The 23,226-nt window shown below is 43.2% G+C and overlaps 2 protein-coding genes across 4 annotated transcripts in view; one reads left to right on the top strand and one right to left on the bottom strand.

Annotated features, from left to right (window-relative positions):
• Nucleotides 1-3,821: 3,821 nt before the first annotated feature.
• LOC147223350 (palmitoyltransferase ZDHHC3) lies at nucleotides 3,822-10,477 on the bottom strand. 3 transcript variants are annotated; one of them, XR_015107635.1, is made up of 9 exons: nucleotides 10,341-10,476; nucleotides 8,544-8,632; nucleotides 8,372-8,445; nucleotides 8,163-8,275; nucleotides 6,891-6,952; nucleotides 6,492-6,612; nucleotides 6,342-6,414; nucleotides 5,471-6,271; nucleotides 3,822-5,345 (listed from the first exon to the last, which is right to left on the bottom strand). XR_015107635.1 is itself a non-coding variant. In XM_086166472.1 (9 exons), the coding sequence occupies exons 1-9, from the start codon at nucleotides 10,463-10,465 to the stop codon at nucleotides 5,930-5,932; spliced, it is 918 nt and encodes a 305-aa protein (XP_086022598.1). In that variant the 5' UTR covers nucleotides 10,466-10,477; the 3' UTR covers nucleotides 3,822-5,929. The 3 variants fall into 3 exon arrangements, 2 of the variants coding, with proteins under 2 accessions (XP_086022598.1, XP_086022597.1); XM_086166472.1 differs by having other exon boundaries at nucleotides 3,822-6,021; nucleotides 6,103-6,271; nucleotides 10,341-10,477; XM_086166471.1 differs by having other exon boundaries at nucleotides 3,822-6,271.
• Nucleotides 10,478-12,829: 2,352 nt separating this feature from the next.
• LOC147223349 (serine/threonine-protein kinase 26-like) overlaps nucleotides 12,830-23,226 on the top strand; it is a 17,748-nt gene continuing 7,351 nt past the window's right edge. Inside the window, exons 1-3 of the mRNA XM_086165588.1 lie at nucleotides 12,830-13,073; nucleotides 20,960-21,028; nucleotides 21,127-21,288. Coding sequence (XP_086021714.1) covers nucleotides 13,053-13,073; nucleotides 20,960-21,028; nucleotides 21,127-21,288 — 252 coding nt within the window. The 5' untranslated portion in view covers nucleotides 12,830-13,052. The remainder of the gene's footprint in view (nucleotides 13,074-20,959; nucleotides 21,029-21,126; nucleotides 21,289-23,226) is intronic.

Raw genomic sequence — 23,226 nt, 5'->3', positions numbered from 1 at the left:
GGTTGGCGGCAGAAGAGTATCTGCAAATGGATCGGAAGATGCATTAACCCCTTCCTGGCTAGGTGGCGCCAGTGGCGGCGTCCGATAGAGCCGTACTCACCCACAACTACGACGACGCAGCGCAGGGCGGAGTGGTACTTCCCCCCGTTGCTAAAGAGAAGGCACATTTCAGAGTGGCGATGCACATCATCTTGTTTCAAGGTAACGGAAATCCGCAGTTTCCTCATTGCCACGATGTGATGTGAGGCCGTTTTGGCTCTGAGGAAGCGGTTCAGCCCCGCCTCGCAAGCAAGGAGATACTGGGTTCTCCTGCCTGGGTTCTCCAGCCCTTGATCCAAAAGCAAACGGCGGTTTAATTGAACGCTCAAAAATGTGCCTTGCGTTTTCACGGTGGTCCTCGGTTGAGCCGGAGATGCCCGGACCAGGAAGCAGATGGGGTAGCTCTGCTTGTCGTCCTTCGCTTAGGGTGTCCAGTTCAGGGTGAAGTTCCCCGCCACTCCGTCCAGCGTTGTAACCAGAGGTCCACTGAACAGCAGCTCGAGGATGCTGTTTTTATGGAGAGAAAATAATTTTCACAGCCGTTAAGGAACAAAAAGCACATTAAAAACCCCCAAGGGGGCAGAGCCTCCTGTCTGTCATCTGCCTTCATTTCCTTGACGCTGCTGGGAAGCTTGCGGAGGTGTAGCCTATCGGGAGCAGTACCAAGGGAAGTATGCTCAAGTGCGACCAGCAATGGGAACACCTGAAGACAACATGGCATCAGCAGAACCAGGGAGAACAATTCTCCCAAAGCATACTCTGGACTCTACACTGGACACATGGATATCAACGTTCGACAGCAAAGGGACGTACCCGTTGAGGTACGTGAGCTGAGCGCGCATTAGCTTCCGGTGGTTCTATCGCAGTGCTAGCCAAGGAGTTTGTGTTCTCCACTGTTCTCAGAGCTAAAGGAACCTCCTAGTGTTTGCTTCTAGCTTGATCCGTGTCAGCTTCTGTCCAGAGGTTGTCGCTTCCTGTTCAGTTAGCTGCCGCTAACAATACTAGCATCTGCTGATAACTATCTGGGTGGTGATCTTCCCACGCAGACCTGAATGCTACCTGACGACAACCTTCAATGAAATTCTTTCACCCAATTTTTCCACCATCTTTTCCCGGACCGAAGGTTCGGGGGAACTCACACCCTGATACCCCTTGCCTGAGGTCACGGAGTCAGAGTTTTGACCCTACATTTGGACTAACGTCCATGTCGAACGCAGAAACCTTAAACTCACCCCTCAAAACAAACTGGACGGGTATTTTGCTGATGGCGGTGTCCTTCCCGATTGTCGTCACCGTCCCGTTCGTGGCCGTCAGGTTGATACTTTCCCGGGGAAAGTCTTCCATCACCAGCTGCACTGCGTAAGGACCCTCATTGGCTGTAACGTTGCCGTTCAGCGATAAGATGCATGACTGTATGGGGGGACGCAAGAGGGCCAAGAGGTCAAATACACTCAAATAAAGTCCGACTCCAAGGTCCTGGAGGTCCGGAAGGCCCGTTGGCCTTCAGACGTTAGAAATCTCCTCAAAATCAGGAGCTGACCGGCGTGAGGTTGAGGACTTGGGGTGGGTTGCAGGGGTTGCACTCGTTCCCGGACCCATACCTGCGCCGAACAGCATCGCCGTAGGGATCGAACACCAGGAACTCCAGGTCCCTCAGGCAGTTGGAGGGAACTCTGAGAGACAGGAAGTACAGGAATGGTTACCGTTTGCCAGGGATCGGTTGTTAGGCACCAAGACCACATGGAGGTCTTGGGTAAAGGACTCGGACCTCTCAACCGTGGCAGCTAGCTTTGTCTTCGCTTTTCTTTCTGCTTGTTCTTTTCGACCCTGCAGCAAGTCCTAGCTCTTTTCCTTCTTTCATAGAGCTTTCGGAAACTTCTCGCTGTGTTTTCCCTGTGTGGTCGTCCGAACATGTCAAGTTTAAGTGAGGAATGGGTTCTCAGAGGAGAGCAGGAAGATGTTGATGCTCTTTTACATCCAGGAGGATGAATGGGGTTTCCGTCCACCAGGAGGCACCGAAGCTCAGAGAAGCTGGAGAAGCTCAGACCTCTGGCCACCCCTCCCAGATGTCAGCCTCAAATCCCTCCATCAAGCATACCGCATTACCTCAACCTTGTCCCAATCATTAGCATGCTTCAGGTGTGGACTTGACCATCAGGTGTGGTCAAGGCATGGACCTGACTCTCCTCACTGCAGGTATGATGGTGCTCTGTGGGGACCTGTTGGACCGAAGACTAGGACATACAAGAACATCCCACTCACTGGTTGTGGACCTGGGAAAAGATTCTGGAACTCAAAGTAAAACCTGCTGAGCATTCGCCGGAGAGAAAAGGTTTCCATCCAGATCGACCAATCAGAGAACTCACCAGAGCTCAAAGGGCTGGTTGGTGGGCAGCGTTCGGATGGAGACGTACTCGCGCTGGCACCACTCTCCACTCCCCTCCATGCTGATGGTGATGTTCTGCTCTTCTGTTCCCGCAGTTACCGAGTTGACATGAGTAACTGAGTGAGCTTGAGCAACGATGGAAGTTTGTCTTGTAGAGGACAACCACCTGCAGATCAGGGACATGAGGAGAACCTTATGGGAATGCCAGCTCTGAGCTGGTCCCAAAACTGACTCTCCAGAGGCCAATCCCCCCAATGACACCCTCTTCTGGCTAACCGCTAGTCCTACTTCCAAAGGCTCAACCACAATCCACAGCTCCACTGGCTAATCTGGCTTTCCAGAGGCTAGTACTCAGTCCAACTCCTGGTCTGACCTTCTAGAGGCTAATCCTCCATGGAACTCTCCAGCGGCTAATCCCCAGTTTAACTCTGGCTTATCTTTAGTCTGACTTCCCAGCGGCTAATCCCCCATGGAACTCCCTAGTAACTAATCCCTAGTCTGGCTTTGCGGTTGCTAATCCCTCACGGGACCCTCCATCGGTTGATCCTCGGCTTGCAATCCTCGAGGCTAATCCCCCAGAGGCTAATCCCTACTCAACCAAAGGTCAACCACAATCTAGACTATTCTTTAGTCTACCTTCCCAGAGGCTAATCCCTGCAGGATATCTCAAGTAGCTAATCCCTAGTCCTACTTCCTGCCATTTCCAGACACCATCAGACCCTCTCCTGGGCCTGACAAATTTGGAAAACATCAAGTCTCTGGAGACGTGGACTCACCATGGGCAGTCCATGGGACTCCTGGGGGTACTGGGTCACGACCGAGCCCAGGAAGTGTGGAGGACCGACCCGTACGTCCAGTATGCATCTTCAGGTTCTCCTGAGAGATCTGGGAGAGGGAGTGGCCCAGCATGAGGAAATCAAAAACATCTTAAAACATCGCCGAAGATGATCTCACAGGTTCTTCATGGAGGAGAACCGACGGGCCGGACTGTCCGAGCCACGCCAACCCCAAACCGAGGCGGATCTCCGCAGCTTCGCTGGGTTTTCTGGGGCATCGTTGATCCTCTTAAATACTCCACTGGAAAACAGAACCGGATTATTTTCATTTTTCTCTTTTTCAAAAGCCGTCAGACCAGCTGGTTTGGCGTGGCGGCCGTTTAACCAAGATTATCGAGCAGAAACCTAAAATGACCTTTGAAAATAATATTTGGTGTTTTCCCCTTCCTTAAACAGTGAAACAAAGCAGGCTGTTACTGCTACTGTTAGCTAGAGTGTGTGTGACAGCGCATGTGTGTGTGTGTGAATCATTGTGTGTGTGTGTGTGTGTGTGTGTGTTACCGGGAAGGTGTTGGAACAGTGTTCACAGATGACGCGGATGACGAGAGGCCTCGCAACTTCAGAAACAAACAACTTTTACTTCCAGTTGAAAGAGACAAAGAAACAAACAAACAAACAAAACCGGAGCGAGAATAAATAAAAGATCTTGTAAACGTCAGTGCTGGAACCCCGTCGGGCCTGTGACCCGCTCTCGGGTCTTATTTGAGATTTGATGTTCAAAGTTGAAAGTTTGATTCCCCAACGGAAAGAAAACAAAACCCAGGATTCCTCTGACCTCAGTGGATGCAGTTCATCATATTCGCCACTAGAGGGCGCTAATCCTTCCTGCGGCAGCCACTGGGTGGTGTCGCCTCCAACAACCATACCATTTGATAATAAAATAAATAAAAATAAATATAAAAATAAAATGGGATACAAGTCAAACCGTGATAAAATAATTAGAAATAAAATGCCCTCATCAAGGATACCAAACATATGATCATCGTCTCGGCAGACAGAATAATAAAAAAAAAAAAATTTAATACATATTTTTGCATTTTTAAAGTTTCTCATCTCCTTAGTAAATGCATCGTTTTTTTTCTCACTCCTGGAATTAAAGCCTTGATTTCAAGGTGAGACCATAAGGACAGGAGAAAACCTGGAAAAGGTAAGAGGGCGTTCAGGAAATTTAAAAAAAAATGTACACACACACTTTCACACACACATATTTACAAAAGAAGCAGCTGCACTGAGTGCTTTTCCCTTTCCGAGGTTCGATACAAAACGCAGAACGGCGTGCACGGAGGGGGGATGACGGGAAGTTCTGAGCGCCGAGCGGCTGGCCAATCACGCAACGGCTTTAGGGGTTTAAAAAAAAAAGGAAGAAAAGGCTTGTTTTCCTGAGAACGTGTGTGTGTGTGTGTGTGTGTGTGTGTGTGTAGGTTCTTCACACGGTGAGAAACACCGACAACCAAATGTTCTGGAGAAGAGAAGCATCGAAGGCAAGTCTTTGGTCCGAGAGTCAAAAACAAGAGGAAAACACTGTGAAACACGGAGGCGGAGCTTCAACGGAAGAGGCGGGACCTCCATTCGAGAGGTGGAGCTTCCTTCTTGGAGGCGGAGCTTCCATTCAAGAGGCGGAGCTTCCATCTGGGAGGAGGAGCTTCCATTCGAGAGGCGGAGCTTCCATCTGGGAGATGCGGAGCTTCCTTCAAAGAGGCGGAGCTTCCATTCAAGAGGTGGAGCTCTCTTCTGGGAGGCGGGTCTTCCAACTGGGAGGTGGAACTTCCATTCGAGAGGCGGAGCTCTCTTGTCGGAGGCGGGGCTTCCAACTGGGTGGGAGGCAGAGCTTCCTTCAAAGAGGCAGAACTCCAGCCAAGAGGCGGAGCTTCCTTTAAAGAGGCGGAGCTTCCACCTGGGAGGCGGAGTTTCCTTCTCAGAGGTGGAGCTTCCATTCAAGAGGCAGAGCTTCCATTCGAGAGGCGGAGCTCTCTCCTTGGAGGCGGGGCTTCCTTCAGAGAGGCAGAACTCCATTCAAGAGGCGGAGCTTCCACCTGAGAGGCGGAACCTTCAGCTTAGTAGTTTTGCAGGTTAGCTCAAACATGCTAAACAAAACAACAAAAACATAAATAATTATTTACACATACTGTTTTTTTTCCTCTTCCGGATGTAAACAGCACAGCTGTCAATCACACCTCTTAAAGTGACAACGCTCCAGATTCGGACTCACTGATTGGTCAACTGTCCATTACTGACGATTGCTACGACACACTGATGGTTATTAGTCTGTGATCAACTAATGGTCTCACACACACACACACACACACACACACACACACACACACACACGCATGCACGCATGATTGACAGGGTCTTTTTAAATGTATAAAAATAAAACAAAAAAAGGAGTTCCTTCATGATTTCAAAGTAAGAAAGTCTCAATAAATAAAAGCAACGACGACTTTGATCCGCAAGCGTTTGATGGACGTTTGATCCCACACCCATTGATCTGACATCAAACAGGTCAGGCGCCGCGCTCTGATTGGACGCCGGTGTAGAAATGGCGTCGTCCTCAGGGAGGATCTTCAAGATGGCGGTAAACATTCACCCATTGGAAAAAAAACACAAAAAAAAACAACAACAACAACAAAAAAAAAAAAAAAACGACCGCCGCAACTTCCTCTCGCCGTCACACGTCGTAGTCGGGCAGCGCCGAGTAGCTGACGCCGCCGAGCGACGGCGGGCTGGCGTGGAGGGGGAGGAGCCAGCAGAACACCGACCCTGCGGGGGAAGGAGGAGGAAGCGTCCGATCAACGCCGCGTCCACTTCCTGTGGGAAAAAAACAAGATGGCGGCCGCCCACCTCGTCCGAAGACCTCGCGCAGCAGCGCTAGCTTGGGCTTGCGGGTGTGCGAGGGAGGAGGAGGCGGCGGCGGCGAGGACGAGGACGAGGGCGGAGAACCTCTGTCCTTGATCATCAGACGGTTCCTCATCTGCTCGATGGGCGTCTCGTCGGTGACGATGGAGATGAGCTGGCGGGAGGAAGCGTGCGCTTTAGCGTGCGCGTTTCGGGAACAAATCGGCGGCGGCGGCGGCGCCCACCTGGTCGTAGAAGATGACCATGACGAAGACGCCGAAGAGCACCGACTCCACCAGCAGGATGATGTAGTGAGCGCTGGAGGACACCAGGAGAAGTTCTCAGGAAGGTTCCAGAGAGGAGGACGCACGGCGCCGGCGGCCATGTTGACTCACACGATCAGGTGCTTGCTAGGCGTCTCCTCGCCGTCCTTCTCCTCGCCGCCGTCCTTCTCCGTCTTCATCCTCCACACCCAGGCCCACACCACCAGCACCAGCGAGTACAGGCTGGCCACGCCTGCAGACCCACACAAACATCTCTGCACCTTCGTCCTCCACCACATGGAGAACTTCAGGAAGAAGACGGAGGTGAAGGAAGGGACAGAGCTGATGGAGAAGATGGGAGGAGAAGATGGAGATGATGGAGAGATGGAAGAGAAGATGGAAGGGGAGGAGATGGATGGGATGGAGGAGGAGGTGAAGGAGGAGAAGAAGTGGATGATGGAGGAGAGGGAGAACGTGAAGGAGAAGGAGGAGGTGATGGAGGAGAAGGAGGAGATGAAGGCCTGGACTCACCGGTGTAGAAGAGGAACTGGATGAAGTACTTCTGGTTCAGTTCCCCGACACAGTTGTTGATCCTGAAAGACACGAGGAGATTGGAGTCAATGTTGAGGGGAGGAGAAGGTAGAGGAGATGGAGGTGGAGAAGATTGAGGAGGAGAAGATGGAGGAGAAGAAGGTGGAGAAGGTGGAGCCGGAGAACATGGAGGTGGAGATGGTGGAGGAGGAGAAGATGGAGGTGGAGAAGATGGAGGAGAAGAAGGTGGAGAAGGTGGAGGAGGAGAAGGTGGAGGAGATGGAGGTGGAGAAGATTGAGGAGGAGAAGATGGAGGAGAAGAAGGTGGAGAAGGTGGAGGAGGAGAAGGTGGAGGAGATGGAGGTGGAGAAGATTGAGGAGGAGAAGATGGAGGAGAAGAAGGTGGAGAAGGTGGAGCCGGAGAACATGGAGGTGGAGATGGTGGAGGAGGAGAAGATGGAGGTGGAGAAGATGGAGGAGATGGAGGAGGAGAAGGTGGAGGTGGAGAAGATGGAGGTGGAGAAGATGGAGGAGATGGAGGAGGAGAAGGTGGAGGTGGAGAAGATGGAGGAGAAGATGGAGGAGAAGATGGAGGAGGAGGAGATGGAAGAGGAGAAGATGGAGGAGGAGAAGGTGGAGGTGGAGAAGATGGAGGAGAAGATGGAGGAGGAGGAGATGGAAGAGAAGGTGGAGAAGATGGAGGAGGAGAAGATGGAGGTGGAGAAGATGAAGGAGAAGGTTGAGAAGATTAAGGAGGAGAAGGTGGAGGAGGAAAAGGTGGAGAAGATGGAGGTGGAGAAGGTGGAGGAGGAGAAGATGGAGGAGAAGATGGAGGAGGAGAAGGTGGAGGAGGAGAAGGTGGAGAAGATGGAGGAGGAGAAGATGGAGGAGGAGAAGGTGGAGAAGATGGAGGAGGAGAAGATGGAGGTGGAGAAGGTGGAGTCGGAGAAGATGGAGGTGGAGAAGATGCAGGAGGAGAAGATGGAGGAGGAGAAGATGGAAGAGAAGAAGGTGGAGAAGATGGAGGTGGAGAAGATGGAGGTGGAGAAGGTGGAGGAGAAGATGGAGGTGGAGAAGATGGAGGTGGAGAAGGTGGAGTCGGAGAAGATGGAGGTGGAGAAGATGGAGGAGAAGATGGAGGAGGAGAAGGTGGAGAAGGAGAAGGTGGAGAAGATGGAGGTGGAGAAGATGCAGGAGGAGAAGATGGAGGAGAAGATGGAGTCGGAGAAGATGGAGGTGGAGAAGATGCAGGAGAAGGTGGAGGTCCCTCACCAGGGGCAGTGGTGGTCCATGCGGCGGATGCACCTCTGGCAGACGCGGCAGTGGTGTGCACGTGGAGGTCTGTAGGTCTCGCAGCGGCTGCACACCGTCCAGCCCTCGCAGCCCTGAGGAACACAGGAAGTCAGCGGCAACACAGGAAGTCAGCGGCGCCCAAACAGGAAGTGACCTTCACCCCTCCAAAATAAAAGCTCAAGACTCACCCTCTCACTCATCCGGCTGGACTGCGAGCGCAGGTCCGAGAAATCAATGGCCGTGTCCGGCAGAGGCACCATCCCTGCACACACACACACACACACACACACACACTGATTGATTATTTATTGATGATGAGGACGTGTGTATGTGTGTGTGTGTGTGTGTGTGTGGGCTGACCGGGGTCAGAGAAGACTGCCTTGGAGTGACAGGCGAGCAGCAGCAGCAGGATCAGGTTGAACACTGAGCCATGGAGGGTGCACCACACACTGGAAGACACACACACACACACACACACACACACACACACACACACACACAGGGATTAAAACCATGCTTGTCCTGCTCCATGCCTGTTGAGTCCCACACAGATCAGATAAACACACACAAACACATGCTAACAGTAATAGCACAGCGGTTAGCGCATCTGCCTGTGGACGTCTCTGTATGAGGCCCTGTGATTGGTCCAGGGGAAACCCCGCCTCCAGTATAGGGTTTCTGCAGGTATTAGCTAATCTAATTTACTGGTTTTTAAAGCCATTTTAAACTAATTTAAGATAAGATAAGATAAGAACAACTTTATCAATCCGGAAGGAAATTGTTGTGCCAGAGTTACAGAAAATATAACAGTAATAAATAATAAAAAGAAAAGGCAGAATTAGAAATAAAAATAAACTATAAACTATAAAGTGTCTCAATGAAACTATAAAGTGTCTTAGTAAACAAGTGATAAAACTATAAGTGTCTGAGTAACAAGTGAGTTTTATCACTTGTTTACTAAGTTTTACTGACTTAATGTCCATTTCCAGCTGTAGATACGTTGAATAGATTTGGTACATTTGCAAATATGTACATATGACCTTTTGAGTGACAATGGAAGTTAAGAAACACACGATTTTAACTTTGTGCATGATTATTAGTGCAAATTTATTAGTTTATTTCCTTTTTTCTTCAACTCTGGTGAAACTTCATGCAGAACACCAGCTGTAAACAAAACGTTTCCATCTGTCAATCATCACCAATAATCAAACTATTGCAATCGAACTCACAAAAGTTTTAGATAGACTAATCAAAATAAAATTACAAATAACAATGTTTTTTTCCATCAAGTGTATGTATGCGTTTCATGCCTCCAGGCATTGTATTTAATGCTTTTTAATGCAATTTAAGGCCTTCACTTTTGCAAAATCTATTTCTTTTAACTATTTTTCATGACTCGTACAAACCCTGCGTAACCCTGACTGCAGGATAAGCAGTGTAAAGAATGAATGAATGAATGGATGAGGTAAAGAATTACGTGCCGGCAACGTAAACATTAGACATAAAATCAAATACGATGCCATATCACCAAGTAGTACGTCATAGCTCTTTAAAATAAACACAAAAGCATAGATTTTTAATAAATAGCATCATCTGATGATCGCAAATAACCGGAAATGCACATAAATCAATTTACAAATGTATTAATCGCAATTTGGTACATGTCACAAGTAGCCACGGTTTCGTAAGTATTAAAAATAAAAACATTTCTTTATAATAGACCGTGTGCAGCATTTTAGGTAGCATGTAACCTGCGATTACACGCGTAAATAATGTAAACATATATAAATTCATACCATTTTTGCCAAAATCAAAGAAAGGAGGAGGAATATAATTCCTGCAAAATAATCTAAAATGAATAAATATATGTTTATAGTTTGATGACGGGCGGTTGCCATGGCGGCGTTTCGTCGGTAAATCGGTTCCGGTACAAAAAAAAACCAAAACCAAAAAAAATCGCCAATGAAAATACCGAATTTCAATTCATGTTTTTGTTACGATCTTTTTGCTTTGTTTTGTTTTAATTAATTATTGTTGTTTTGAGTTCTGCGGACAGACACCCCGTCACCGCAGCGGACGCTGAGAGACGGCGGACGCCATGTCTGTCTTCCACCGCTCCCGTGACCCGGAGGCGGAGCGGACGGTCCCGGTACCGACCTGCCGGAGTAGGCGGGGATGAGGACATACTCGATGACCACGTAGTCCGCGTACAAGACGCTGAAATACGTCAAAATTAGACAAACGACGCCGCAGGGATCCCGCCGGCAGCGAAGCGACGCCATCTTGTGCCGGGCCCCGCCCACCCGCTGGCTGGACGGCGCTCACTTCCGGGTGACGTCACGTTGCCAAACCCGGAAGCGACGAAAGCGGGGCGGAAGTGGGTCGTGTTTCAAAACAATGGAGGGACACGCTTTTATGGAAACTTTTTTTTTTTTTTTTATTGAACATTGATTTTATGTTCTTTATAAACGATTTTGAATAACATATAAAAAAAACTCCTTAACCCTGATGGAAAAATCCAAAAACCAAAAAAATACACAGTTTGATGTCTGATATTACTTGTGAACCACCAAGTTAAATACATGTTATATTCCCTTGCAATTTATTATTATTTTTTTTTATTTTATTTTATTTATCTATTAATTCTTATTTTTCCTTTATTTTCTTTCTCTTCTTGTATTACACCTTTAATACTGATTACATTCAGAACAAATGTCCTTATATCCTTTGCTCCCTCATCCCCGGTTGATTCATTGACATTCGATTCTACCTTGCCGTAAATATGTATATCTGTTTATACTATTTTTTTTTTAAATAAATAGTATAAACAGATAAACATATGTACAAACAAACATAGAATAGAATAGAAACGTAGAATAGAATGTTAATGAATCAACCGGGGATGAGGAAGCAAAGGATATAAGGACATTCATTCTGTATGTAATCACTTAACTGTACGAGTCAACAGCATTAAAAGTTTGTCAGAAATGTTAAATGCTAGATGAAAAAGAAAATGGAAGAAAATAAACAAATTAGAAAAAAAAAAACAGATTGCAAGGGAATATAATATGTATTTATCTTGGTGGTTCACAAGGAATCTCAGACATCAAACTGTATATTTTTTGTTTTTTGGATTTTTCCATAAATTTCAAGGATTTTTTCATATAATTCAAAATCGTTTATAAAGAACTTGAAATCGGGGGAACATTTTTGCATTCTGTTTTTGTGAATGAAGAACTTGGTCAAGCCTGAAATAACATTGACACAGAATTTATCACTTTTGTTGCTTAAAAGTAAACCAAAGGTTATGTCATCTCTTGAGAAGGAAACTGGTGACGATAGAAATTTGTCTTTAATCCATTTTTGAGTTTTAGCCCAAAAGTCTTGTACTTTTTCGCATCAGAAAAATATGTTGCCTGTGGTTTCAATATTGTCTTCACAAAATGTACATATATTATCTTCAAAATTAAAGCGTACCCTCAATAATTAGATGGGTAGATGTCATTCATAATTTTAAAGTGGGTCTCTTTTGCCTTAGGGGTATGGGTAGAGTCAGATACACAGTTTGCAGCATGGCAATCAATTCCTTATCAAATGTATTTAGAATATTATTTTATTTTGACGTCTAGGAAATAAGTTTTCTGTTAAACATTTTCTCATAAAGCAGGGTTACCTGTGGTTTTATTTCATATTATATGATATTTTGTTTTTGGTCAAATTGTCGGGGTAGTGCGTTACGTTACTTTATGAACTCTGATATGGGAGGGTTAAAGCTGTGTTTGGTGCAGAATTGTTCATAGTGCAAAAGACCGCCATTGTCATCCATCAATTCCATTATTGACCGTATATCTTTCTCAAACCATTCCTTGTTAAAATAAAAAAGAGATTTGTTGCAATGCAGCAAATCTCTATTGTTCCATATTATTGTACCGTGTGGTGAGAAACTGTACATATATCTTTTTCCAGTTCAATAATATTTGTTTATGGAACTCTGAAAATTTGACAGAAATCTTGTTGATATCAATGTAAGAGATAAGCAAAAACTCAGACCACTGGCTCTTTTGGAAAAAACCCCAAACAGTTTGACATGAAGCGTCAGAGATTTAAATTCGCTATGATATATTGATTTAATGCAGCCGATTTAATGCATCGATTTAATCATAACTTCCCTGACAGGAAAAGCCGAAAGAGGAAGAAGAAGAAGATGATATATTTATCGATTTAATTTTAATATATAAATAAATGTGTAAGTAAATTAAAAGCGCAGAAAAGCAAAAATACCTGTCTAAATTGTAGATTCTGATTTCTTCTCGCTAGATAGATAGATAGATAGATAGATAGATAGATAGATAGATAGATAGATAGATAGATAGATCAGAAATACTTTATATATATTATTGATATTCCTGGAGGAAATAGTGGGATCCCGGATGCTATAAAAAGAAATGAAAATAAAATAAAACAAGGAGAGATGACCAGAAGTAATAATAAAAAAATAAATGAATAAAGACGGCAGAAGATAAATAGATTTATATGATAATATAAATATATGCGGCCAGCAGGGGGCGCCACCGCGGGTCGCTCCTCCCCTTCAGGATCCTCGGACCAGCGTCACTCCTTCTCCTCCTCCTCGTCCGTCTGTTTTCTCGCCTTCTTCTTGTTCGTCTGTTGCTTCGGAGTCCCGCAACAGGACGGCATTGCCGTGGAACTGCTCTTCTCCAGGACCAGGATCAGGACCAGGACCAGGACCTCACCTGCTCCCTTCTCTTTGTCCGCGTCTTTTGCGAAGCTGTAGAGGAGGAACCTCCACCTCCACCTTCTCCTCCACCTCCACCTCCTCAGAGAAGTTCGAGGAGCAGAGGAGTCACCATGGAGGTTCCTGGAATGCAGGTGAGCAGAAGGTGGAGGTTTTTTTTTTTCTTCTTAAACCAGTTTGTCCACAGAGGCGCAGAAGTAGAAGGAGGAGCAACAGCGCGATACTTTTATTAGACGCTCAAATTAGTAAATAAAAAAAAAAAAAAAGAAATCAATCCACATCCGGGTTCTTATATCCGAACTCACAGACGTCCCTTAGCTTCCAAAATAAAAGTTTATTTTTTTAGTAATAAAATTTCCACTTCCGGTTTGTACAAAGTCGAGATTAAGCTCGATTTAAACCCGAGTCTCTGGCTGAGTCGGACTTTAATCCGCCGATCGATGGACCGAATCGAAGGACGTGATTGAGGACCGTCCGAGGGTGGATTATTATGGTCTGTTTTCGCTCCCTCGGATTCCGCGTTGGAAAATTTCAAAATCAAAGCCTGAACTTCCGCTTGACAAGCGGACCGGAAGTGGAATTCTAACAACCGCTAGCTTGACGAGAATTTACCGCTCCCCTGCAAAATGTGGATTATTGATCCAGGTGGAGAACTGATCAGGCAATCATTACTCAATCACCCTCTCGTGCCATTGTAAAGGGTTGAACTTGATCTCCTTGGACTCTGAGTGGGAATGTTGTATCTTTTCCTGGTTTATTGCATTTATTTTTAGACTCTGATAAGGCCCATTCTGTCATAACTGAGACCTATATAACCCTTTATCACGCGGGGTGTTATTTTTAGGTTCTGGGAAGGTGTGTGTCGCTTCCAGCCACATTTATTCAATGACTGAAGACTTTTCTCAACCTCTTAAATCAACATTTTGAGAGGCACTTCCTGTTAACGTGAGCTTTTTTTGAGTTTTTCCTCGTTTTAGCTGCTCAGAACCCTAATAATCCTAATTCTGTTTAATTTTCGTATTAAATCATCTCGCTGTTTCGCAAACGTTGGAGCGTTTTGAGCTTTATCTCATGTATTTTTATCGATTCTTTTGTTGTTTCATCTCGGGGCCAACATGGAAACCCGCCCCAGGTGTGTCGACCTGTGTGACTGGCTCTGAGTGTGTGTGTGTGTGTGTGTGTCAGTGACGGCCCGCAGCTGCTGCAGCAACGCCTGGCGACGCGTGGACATCTGCGTTGCCTAACGATCACACACACCTGTGCGTCAGCGGGGGGGTTATTCGCCCTGAGAGCGGCGGCGAAGCGAGTCCACACTCGTTTCCGGATGCTGTCAGATGATTCAGCGTGTTTGGCAACGGCCGACAAATCATCCACGGTGTCGTGTTTCTCCTGTGTGTGTGTGTGTGTGTGTGTGTGTGTGGCTGCAACACTGTCCATGTTACCTAACTGCAAAGTTCCGTGTTAGCACTAGCAGCTAAACCCTGTTCCTTTTCGTTTCTTTCTTGTGGTGCGTCCTTCCACACGGCACAAAAAACCCCAACGGACACGTAACCATAGTAACAACAAACACAACACTTGGCTGTCTGCCTGTGGGATGCTAACAATAGAAGCTAGCCCTGCTCAGTAACTGCGAATTGGCTCGGAGCTCCTCCTCCAGGTTAGCATGCATGCTAATGCTAAGCTACTAGCTCTCTTGTTGTTTTATTTTGAAAGGCTGATGTTTTAAATCCCTAGAGATGCACTGACTTCAAGCTAACGGCTCCTAGCCGCGTCCAAAACCCTGTTTTATGAATAATAGCTTTATTGTTCGGGCTGCATGTCTGTGTGTCTTAGCTCCTGGGGTTTTGTGGACACACACACACACACTAAAACACACACTGTCTTCCCTCTTTGAGTTGCCCCCCCCCCCCTGGATTCCATGCTGACGGCCAGACGCTTTTTAAAAACCAACAAAAACATAAAGAAATCCTAAAAGGGAGAATTCCTGTTATATTCGGGGAATCTTTTGAAGAGTTGTTTATTTCCTCCCCGTGTTTCTTTCATATTTACCTGATCAGTATTGCTCTTTGGACCCCCCTCTGTTCTGAAATGGTTTATTCCACAAATACTAGGAAAGCAAAGGAACCCGAAGTCCCTCACCCTCCTAGGCTGGTCCCATTAGATTCCCCCTCTTTATTCCATATTTCTATTTTTCTATTTTAATCTCGCTGCAAGAACTTTGTTAGCATTTCACTATTTCACCAATTATCCTCTTTTCGGCCCCACCCCCTCACGCTTTACTCTCCATTTTAGTAGTTTTTATCCCACCTCCGGCGCTTCCTCGACTCATGTTTTAATTACAAGTGTCATTGTTCGCTCAGTGTGTGTTTGTGTGTGTGTGTGTGTGTGAGGCATTTACGATGTAATGGTTTTATGGTGTAGGTGGCGCGGTGTCAGTCGCAGGGGATGAAGTCAGACAGAGGCGGCACCAACATGGCAGCCGACCGGACGTCAACTGGGTCCGCCTTAAATCGCGATCATAATATTGATTAATAAGTAACAGTAATGATAATCAAAGGTGCAGTTCGGGGAGGATTCTTCTTTTATTACTCAATGACATTGTGAAACGCAAATGACAGCGGTGATGTAATGTTCAGGATTGATTCATTAATGTTAATCATCATTAATCAAATTTATATTAATCACCAATTTAAAGTTGATCAATTCTAGATTTTTACATTTTAACATCGTTGTTATTGCTTTTATTCTGAGTGGGGATTTTATTTTGAGTGTGTGTGCGTCAGCTGTCTGTGCCTGAAGCAGGTGTGTGTGTGTGTGTTTCTCTGGATGCTATGGTTGATCACAAACACACATTGTTCCTGTTGTTTAGTTAAATAAAAGCCTGAATGAATTGGATTAAGCAAGGAATGGAGGCCCTTTTAAAATGTTAAAAAATAATAAAGAAAAAAGAGCATTAAAAAAATATAAGAAAAAAAATAATAATTATGTGAAGATTTAATTATTATTTTTTGTTCTAATCCAGTAGAGACAATGATGTTCAGAATCACAATCTGGATGCTATTTAAAAAAAATCTGATCAGGTTTTAATTTAATTTGCAAACTTCATAAGTTAGCGTTAGCTCACCGTCACATGACCAGAGCGCTGGAGGGAACAGGAAGTGTTTAGCAAGCCTGATATTTTCACATGCCGTGTCTCTGCAGAGGTCAGGTTTGCAGCTCCCCCCTCCCTCACCCGCTCCAGCAGCTGTGACCTTTGACCTCCACACACACACACACACACACACACAGACGCCGATCTCCACACAGGGAAACAGGAAGTAATCAATCGGCGGCTCCGGTCCTCCTTATCGTTTTCTTCCTCCGCTGCAGTTTTTGCTTTCCACTCTTTGAAGAATTCTCGATGTTTGTTTTTCCCCTCTTTCTCTTAGCATTTGTCACATTTTTAAATTAGCTTGTTTTTCCGGCTCGCCTCCCGTTGATTTTCGACTTTATGTAACTTCCCACGCGTCTCTTGACAGAGGCCGCCCCGTTCATTATCACAACACACCCTCGGCTTCCGAGCTAATCGTTTTTGATCAAATTTCGAATGGTGGTCGTGCTCCGCATTGTTTACATCCTTCGTCTTTGTGTTTGCTGTCGTAAGCTAGCCTTCATTATGGCTCCCAAAAAGGTTAAAAGTGCGAGAAGTTAAGAATTAGTGGATCTGAAGAAGGAAATAGTAGCTAAACGTGAGAGCTGTGTTGGTGTTACGGCTCTCGCTAACGGCTAAGTCAACCATCTGTACGATCCCGAAGAGCGAAGATGCGCTAAAAACGGCCGATGTGGCTAAAAGGGCGACTACGTAGCGAAGGAAAAGGTCTCACGTCTGAGAAGGAGGAGAAAAGTAGGTGCTAGCTTGGATGAATGAACGACAGCTAGCTGGAGATAGCGTTAGCATTAGCCTCCTACTTTTGCTAGCTTAGTGTATAAGTACTGGCAAGAAGTGAGAATAGCAAAAATGATGTTTGCTATATGCAGCAATAATCCATGTTATCCTTTATATTTGGTTACCATGATTAAACCAATTAAAAGGTTTCAAAAGATAAAAATAAGTTTTGGGGCTTTAGAACGGATCGATGGGATTTACATAGATTTCAACGGAAAGATTTGATTTGGTTTGTGAACATTTTGGTTTGGAGTCACAGAATGAAATTAAATTCCTAAGCCAAGGTTTTTTTTTTCATTATTTGACTACATTTTATTTTATTTCTGTGTGATTTTCGTATTAAAATTTGAATGATTCAAATGAGATTTTTATTTAAATTATTTTTCAATACAATTTATTTTTTGTTATTTATATGTAACTCATGTTTAAATTTAATTTGTGTTTTTTTAATGTAATGTAAATTTAATCTTGTTATTTCTTTTTTCTTTTTAAATTATATTATTTAATTTTCTTCACGGAGATTTTTTAGTTTATTCGATGCTACATTTTAGCCGTTTAGGGCAAACGCGTTGCGTTCAAGGACTCGGTGAGTGATGGAATTTCTAGGTTTAAGGTCTTGTCATATATTTACATGTAGCTCAAATGCTAAGTGACAGCTGGACTCCGATTGGACGAAAAAACCCAATGCCGTCGACGGGATTGGTCGCTTGTTCGCGGTGCGTTCAGGCTCCCTCATAGCAGAAAGTGAGCGTCTTTGACGAACACAGGAGGAGAAAGAGGAGCTGCTTGTCCTTTATTTTCCAGTCTTTTCTGTCTTTTTTTTTGTTTTTCTTGCATTTCTCCGGGTTTCTCCGCGAGGGTGGAGGATCTCCCCGGTTGTGGGGGGGCTCCACCCTTCCGACCCACCGCGGTTCTTGGCCAGCGACGCCCGTCGTTTGGATTTCAAATTAAAAGCCTGCTGTGGTTCTGCATCATTATAGCCTTCTAATAAACCACCACACGTGTTTGTGTGTGTGAGATATTATACTGTGCATGCCAGGTTTCTGGAAAAATCCTTTAAGATTAGCATGTAATTCCCTTTATATCAGCATGAAATCATCTGGCTATTAGCCATAGACTCCTTAAAGATAAGAAGTAAAGGCCCTTAAGATTAGCATGAAACTGTCTTAAAGCTAGCAATGATTTCCCTTAAGATCAGCACAAAAGTCACGGGATATTATCATTAAGATTAGCATGAAATTTCCTGAGCATTAGCATGAAGGCCTCTTATATTTAGCATGAAACACCTTAAGAGTAGACAGCAATTCCCTGTAGACGCTCTTTGGATTAGTATGGATGTTTACATTAGCAAAACATCAATATTAGCATCAAATTCCTCTGAAATTAGCATGAATTAAATTTATATTAGCATCAAATTCCCTGAAAATTAGCGAGAAACCCCCTGTAGGTTGACAATAAATCAGATTAGCATCAGTTTTCTTCAGATTCGCATGATTCTCTGAAGATTAGCATGAAATTCCTTGAAGGTTAGCATTGACTTTCCCTTCAAATTAGCATGCAAATTACTTAATATTAGCATTAAATTCCCTTGCGTGAAATTATCTTAATATTAGCATGAAATTCCCATAAGATTAGCATGAAATTATCTTACTATTAGCAGAGAATTGCCATTAGATTAACATCTGGAACATCTGGTCTTTTAAGATTAGCATGGAACTGCATGAGGCTAGCATGAATGTTTCCCCTTGACAAAAAAGAAAATTTAGCAAAAAACCTTTTCAGATTTAGCCAGAAATTTCCAATTCACAAACTTTTTTTTTTTAAATTTCAAGCATATTTTTGCTCTGTAGATATATCTAGAAATGACGTAAATTGAAATTAAAGATGGCGTCCGTCCTGACGGTGCTCAGAGCTGCTCATTCGTCCCCGAAAAAGTCGCGGTGCACGGTTTAGGAAAGTGTGTGTATGTGTGTGTTAGCACAAATGCCTCTTATTTTTAGCATGACATTCCTTTTATAATTAGCCAGAAACTCCGTGACAATAAACCCTCTTTGAATTAGCATGGATGTTTACATTAGCAAAACAATAAAATAGCATTGAATTAGCATTGAATTATTTTTAGATGAGCAAGAAACTCCTTGTAGCATGACATAAATCCTCCTCAGATTAGCATGGATGTTTACATTAGCATTACCATTATATTACCTCCAAATCCCCTTAAAATTAGTATGAATTCTCTTAATATTAGCATGAAATCCCCTTAACTCCCCGCAGGTTTTATTTTGAAAAGGGTTTGTTTATATTTATGCTCCTCCAGGGGTTTTCACTCGTTTCCCTCGAAGTGGTGAAAGTTATTTTCCCTCCTTTTCCCGTCGCGTCTTTTATTTTGGAAATGCACTCTCCGACAGGAAGCGTCTCGGACATCATGTTTATCTGGGAAAGCAGAGGAGCTGCTCATCCGTCCCCGAAAAAGTCACCATGCACGGCACAGTGTGTGTGTGTGTGTGTGTGTGTGTGTGTGTGTGTGTGATCGAGCAACTGCGTGTGTTCACTTCCTGTTATCTTTAACTGTCATGCTAGTTTCCTCCTGTGCTTTTAGGGCTTTTCTGCGCGTGTGTGTGTGTGTGTGTGTGTGTGCCGCACAGATGTGATGGAAAGTGTGTGTGTGTTTCCTGGGAAAGTGACAGACGGCGTCTGTGTTTCATTAAACCCCTGGTTGTTGTTTGTGAGGCGGATTTTTAAAGCTCCTCGTCCCCGGAGCGGCCCGTCCTTTCACTTCCTGTTTACATTTGCTCTCCAGCCCCCCCCCCCCCCCCCCCTCCGGAGGTTCATCATATCCACACATTTTCCACCACATCCTCTTATTTCTTTTTCTCCATATTTTTTTTTTCCCCAAAAGTACTTTTAGATGCATTTATAGCAGAATTTTTCAGGGATTTTTTTTTTTTTTTTTTTTAATGCTCGTCATGTTAAGTTTTGTAGAATATTTATTGATCAATTTAGGGGGCGCTACTTTTTTTTTTTTTTGCCGGGGAGGGAAGGTGTGTGTCCTTAAATTTCTTACCAAAGATTCCAGGCATGGTTGTTTATTTATTTACTCCTGTGTGTCTATTTAGTTTTTTTTTTTTCTTTTTTTTTCTGAATTTTTCATTCCCTTAAATTTCCAGCCAAATTCCAGGCATTTCCCCCAATATTGGTTAATTGTTTTTTCACTTTTGCTTTATTTTATTTCATTTCTTTTTAGAATTTTTCTCCGATTTTTGTCCCCGTAAATTTCAGACCAAATATTCCAGGCATTTCCCCCCAATATTTAATTTTCCAAAATCCTCTCTGTCTTTTTCAAATTCTACTAATTTTTATGCATTTTGTTGTTTTTGCTGACTTTTTTTTTAATCAATTTTGTCCCCTTAAATTCCCAAACAATTTATTCCAGGCATCTCCCCAATATTAATTAATTTATTTTATTATTATTATTATTATTTTGTTATTTATTTGATTTGTCTTTAAAAAAAAAAAAAAAAGGTAATTTTTAGTTTGTTTTTTTTTCTGTAGTTTTGTTCCCTTAAATTTCTGGTCAAATACTCCAGGCACTTCCCCTCAAAATTTGTTAAAATTTTTTTTTATTATTTTCTCTCTCTCGTTTTTTGTAAATTCTACTGATATTTTTATGCAGTTTCTCGTTTTTTACCATTTTGGTTTTTTTTTTTCATTCATTTGGTCCCCTTAAATTTCCAATCTAATATTCCAGGTATTTCCCTCCAAGTATTCAATTATTGAAAATCATTTATTCATGTGTATATATGTTGTTCATTTTATTTTATAACAGCAATTGTTTTGACTCTTTTTAATCTTAACTTGCATTTTTTTTTGTCCTTTAACACCAATTTTCACCCCCTGTAATTTTCCAAACAAATATTTTTTTTTTTTGTAATTTATTAAGAAGGTTTTCTGGTAATTTAATCTTTCAGATTTGTTTTTTTTTCCTAAGAATTTCTCATCAGTTGATATTTTAATATTGTTTACGGCTGATTTTTTTTTTTTTTTTTTTTTTTTAATTATTTTTTTATCGGTTTTGACGCCTCCTCTCGTCCGCAGAGCGCTCAGGTCGACCCGGAGGAGCTCTTCACCAAACTGGACCGCATCGGAAAAGGCTCCTTCGGAGAGGTAGGTCCTCCAGACGTCCTCCAGACGTCCTCCAGACGTCCTCCGTCCGGACGAACCCTGGCGCCGCTCGCTGATTGGTCCGTCTCGCCGCCCCGCAGGTGTTCAAAGGCATCGACAACCGCACCCAGAGCGTGGTGGCCATCAAGACCATCGACCTGGAGGAGGCGGAGGACGAGATCGAGGACATCCAGCAGGAGATCACCGTCCTCAGCCAGTGCGACAGCCCCTACATCACCAAGTACTACGGCTCCTACTTGAAGGTGGATGCTGATGCGGGAAATGGAAGTTACTGGAAAATCCCTTGAGATCAGCGTGGGATTCCCTTTTTATTAGCATGAAATCATCTGCGCGCCAGGAATAAAATCCTTCTAGATAAGCAATAAAGATTAGCATGGAATTGTCTTAGCACAAGCAATAAATTCCCTTGAAATAAGCAAGATATCATTTTAGCAGGAGCAATAAATTCCCTTGAGATTAGCACATATGTCTCTCAATATTCTCAATAACATTAGCATAGACTTATCTTAGCACTAGCTAAAAGGCCTCTTAATATCAGCAATAAATTCCTTTGAGATTAGCAAGATATCGTTTTGGCACCAGCAATAAATTCTCTTTCAATTAGCACAAATATCGCTCAATATCAATATTCTCAATAATATTAGCATTGAATTGTATTAGCACCAGTGCAAATACCTCTTAATATTAGCATGAAATCATCTGCGCGCCAGGAATAAAATCCTTCTTGATAAGCAATAAAGATTAGCATGAAATTGTCTTAGCACAAGCAATAAATTCACTTGAGATTAGCAAGATATCATTTTAGCAGGAGCAATAAATTTCCTTGAGATTAGCATATATATCGCTCAATATCAATATTCTCAATAAGATTAGCATAGACTTATCTTAGCACGAGCGAAAAGGCTTCTTAATATTGGCAATAAAGTCCCTTAAGATTAGCAAGATATTGTTTTAGCATGAGCAGTAAATTCCCTTGCAATTAGCACATATATCTCTCAATATTCTCAATAACATTAGCATAGACTTATTTTAGCACTAGCACAAAGGCCTCTTAATATTAGCAATAAATTCCCTTGAGATTAGCAAGATATCATTTTAGCAGGAGCAATAAATTCCCTTGAGATTAGCACATATATCGCTCAATATCAATATTCTCAATAATATTAGCATTGAATTGTATTAGCACCAGTGCAAATACCTCTTAATATTAGCATGAAATTGTCTTAGCACTAGCGATAAATTCCCTTGCGATTTGCACAAACATCTTAACATTTTCAAAAAGATTAGCATGGAATTGTCTTAGCACCAGCAATAAATTCCCTTGAGATTAGCACATATGTCTCTCAATATTCTCAATAAGATTAGCATAGACTTATCTTAGCACGAGGGAAAAGGCTTCTCAATATTGGCAAGAAAGTCCCTTAAGATTAGCAAGATATTGTTTTAGCATGAGCAGTAAATTCTTTTGAGTTTAGCACAAATATTTCTCAATATTCTCAATAACATTAGCATAGACTTATCTTAGCACTAGCTAAAAGGCCTCTTAATATTAGCAATTAATTCCTTTGAGATTAGCAAGATATCGTTTTGGCACCAGCAATAAATTCCCTTTCAATTAGCACAAATATCGCTCAATATCAATATTCTCAATAATATTAGCATTGAATTGTATTAGCACCAGTGCAAATACCTCTTAATATTAGCATGAAATTGTCTTAGCACTAGCGATAAATTCCCTTGCGATTTGCACAAATATCTCTTAACATTTTCAAAAAGATTAGCATGGAATTATCTTAGCACCAGAGCGAAGGCCTCTTACTATTAGCATAACATTCCCTTAAGACTAGAAAAAAACTCCTTGTAGTTTGACATTTAACCCTGTTTAGATTAGCATGGATGTTCACATTAGCAAACATTAGCATCATATAAGCACCAAGTTCTCTAAACATTAGCATGAATTCATAAGATTAGCATGGAATTCCCTGAACATTAGCACAAAAGTATCTTGTAATTGACGTTAAATTCCTTGAAGGTTAGCAAGAAACCCAAGTAGTTTAACAATAAATCATCCTAAGATTACCATAACCTTCACATTAGCATGAAATTTTTCGAAATTAGCATTAATTTTTCTTAATATTAGCATGGCGTTCAGATTAGCAGAAAGGTCCTTTGAGATTAGC

Source organism: Fistularia commersonii, chromosome 19 (assembly GCF_037954325.1).
Source record: "Fistularia commersonii isolate RoL2024-O1a breed Wild chromosome 19, RoL_Fcom_v1.0, whole genome shotgun sequence".
In the NCBI taxonomy this organism is placed as follows: Eukaryota; Metazoa; Chordata; class Actinopteri; order Syngnathiformes; family Fistulariidae; genus Fistularia; species Fistularia commersonii.
The sequence above is the reverse complement of the archived record's forward strand: the minus strand, read 5'-3'. Positions and strand labels throughout refer to the sequence as shown.

Bases quoted from the DNA above. Each gene is read 5' to 3' on its own strand.
- LOC147223350 (XM_086166471.1), bottom strand. From the start codon at position 10,465: ATGGCGTCGCTTCGCTGCCGGCGGGATCCCTGCGGCGTCGTTTGTCTA. The intron at 6,613-6,890 runs GTGAGTCCAGGC...GTGGGTCTGCAG, and splicing joins CCAGTTCCTCTTCTACACCG to GCGTGGCCAGCCTGTACTCG. The intron at 6,415-6,491 runs GTGAGTCAACAT...GGTGTCCTCCAG, and splicing joins CCTAGCAAGCACCTGATCGT to CGCTCACTACATCATCCTGC.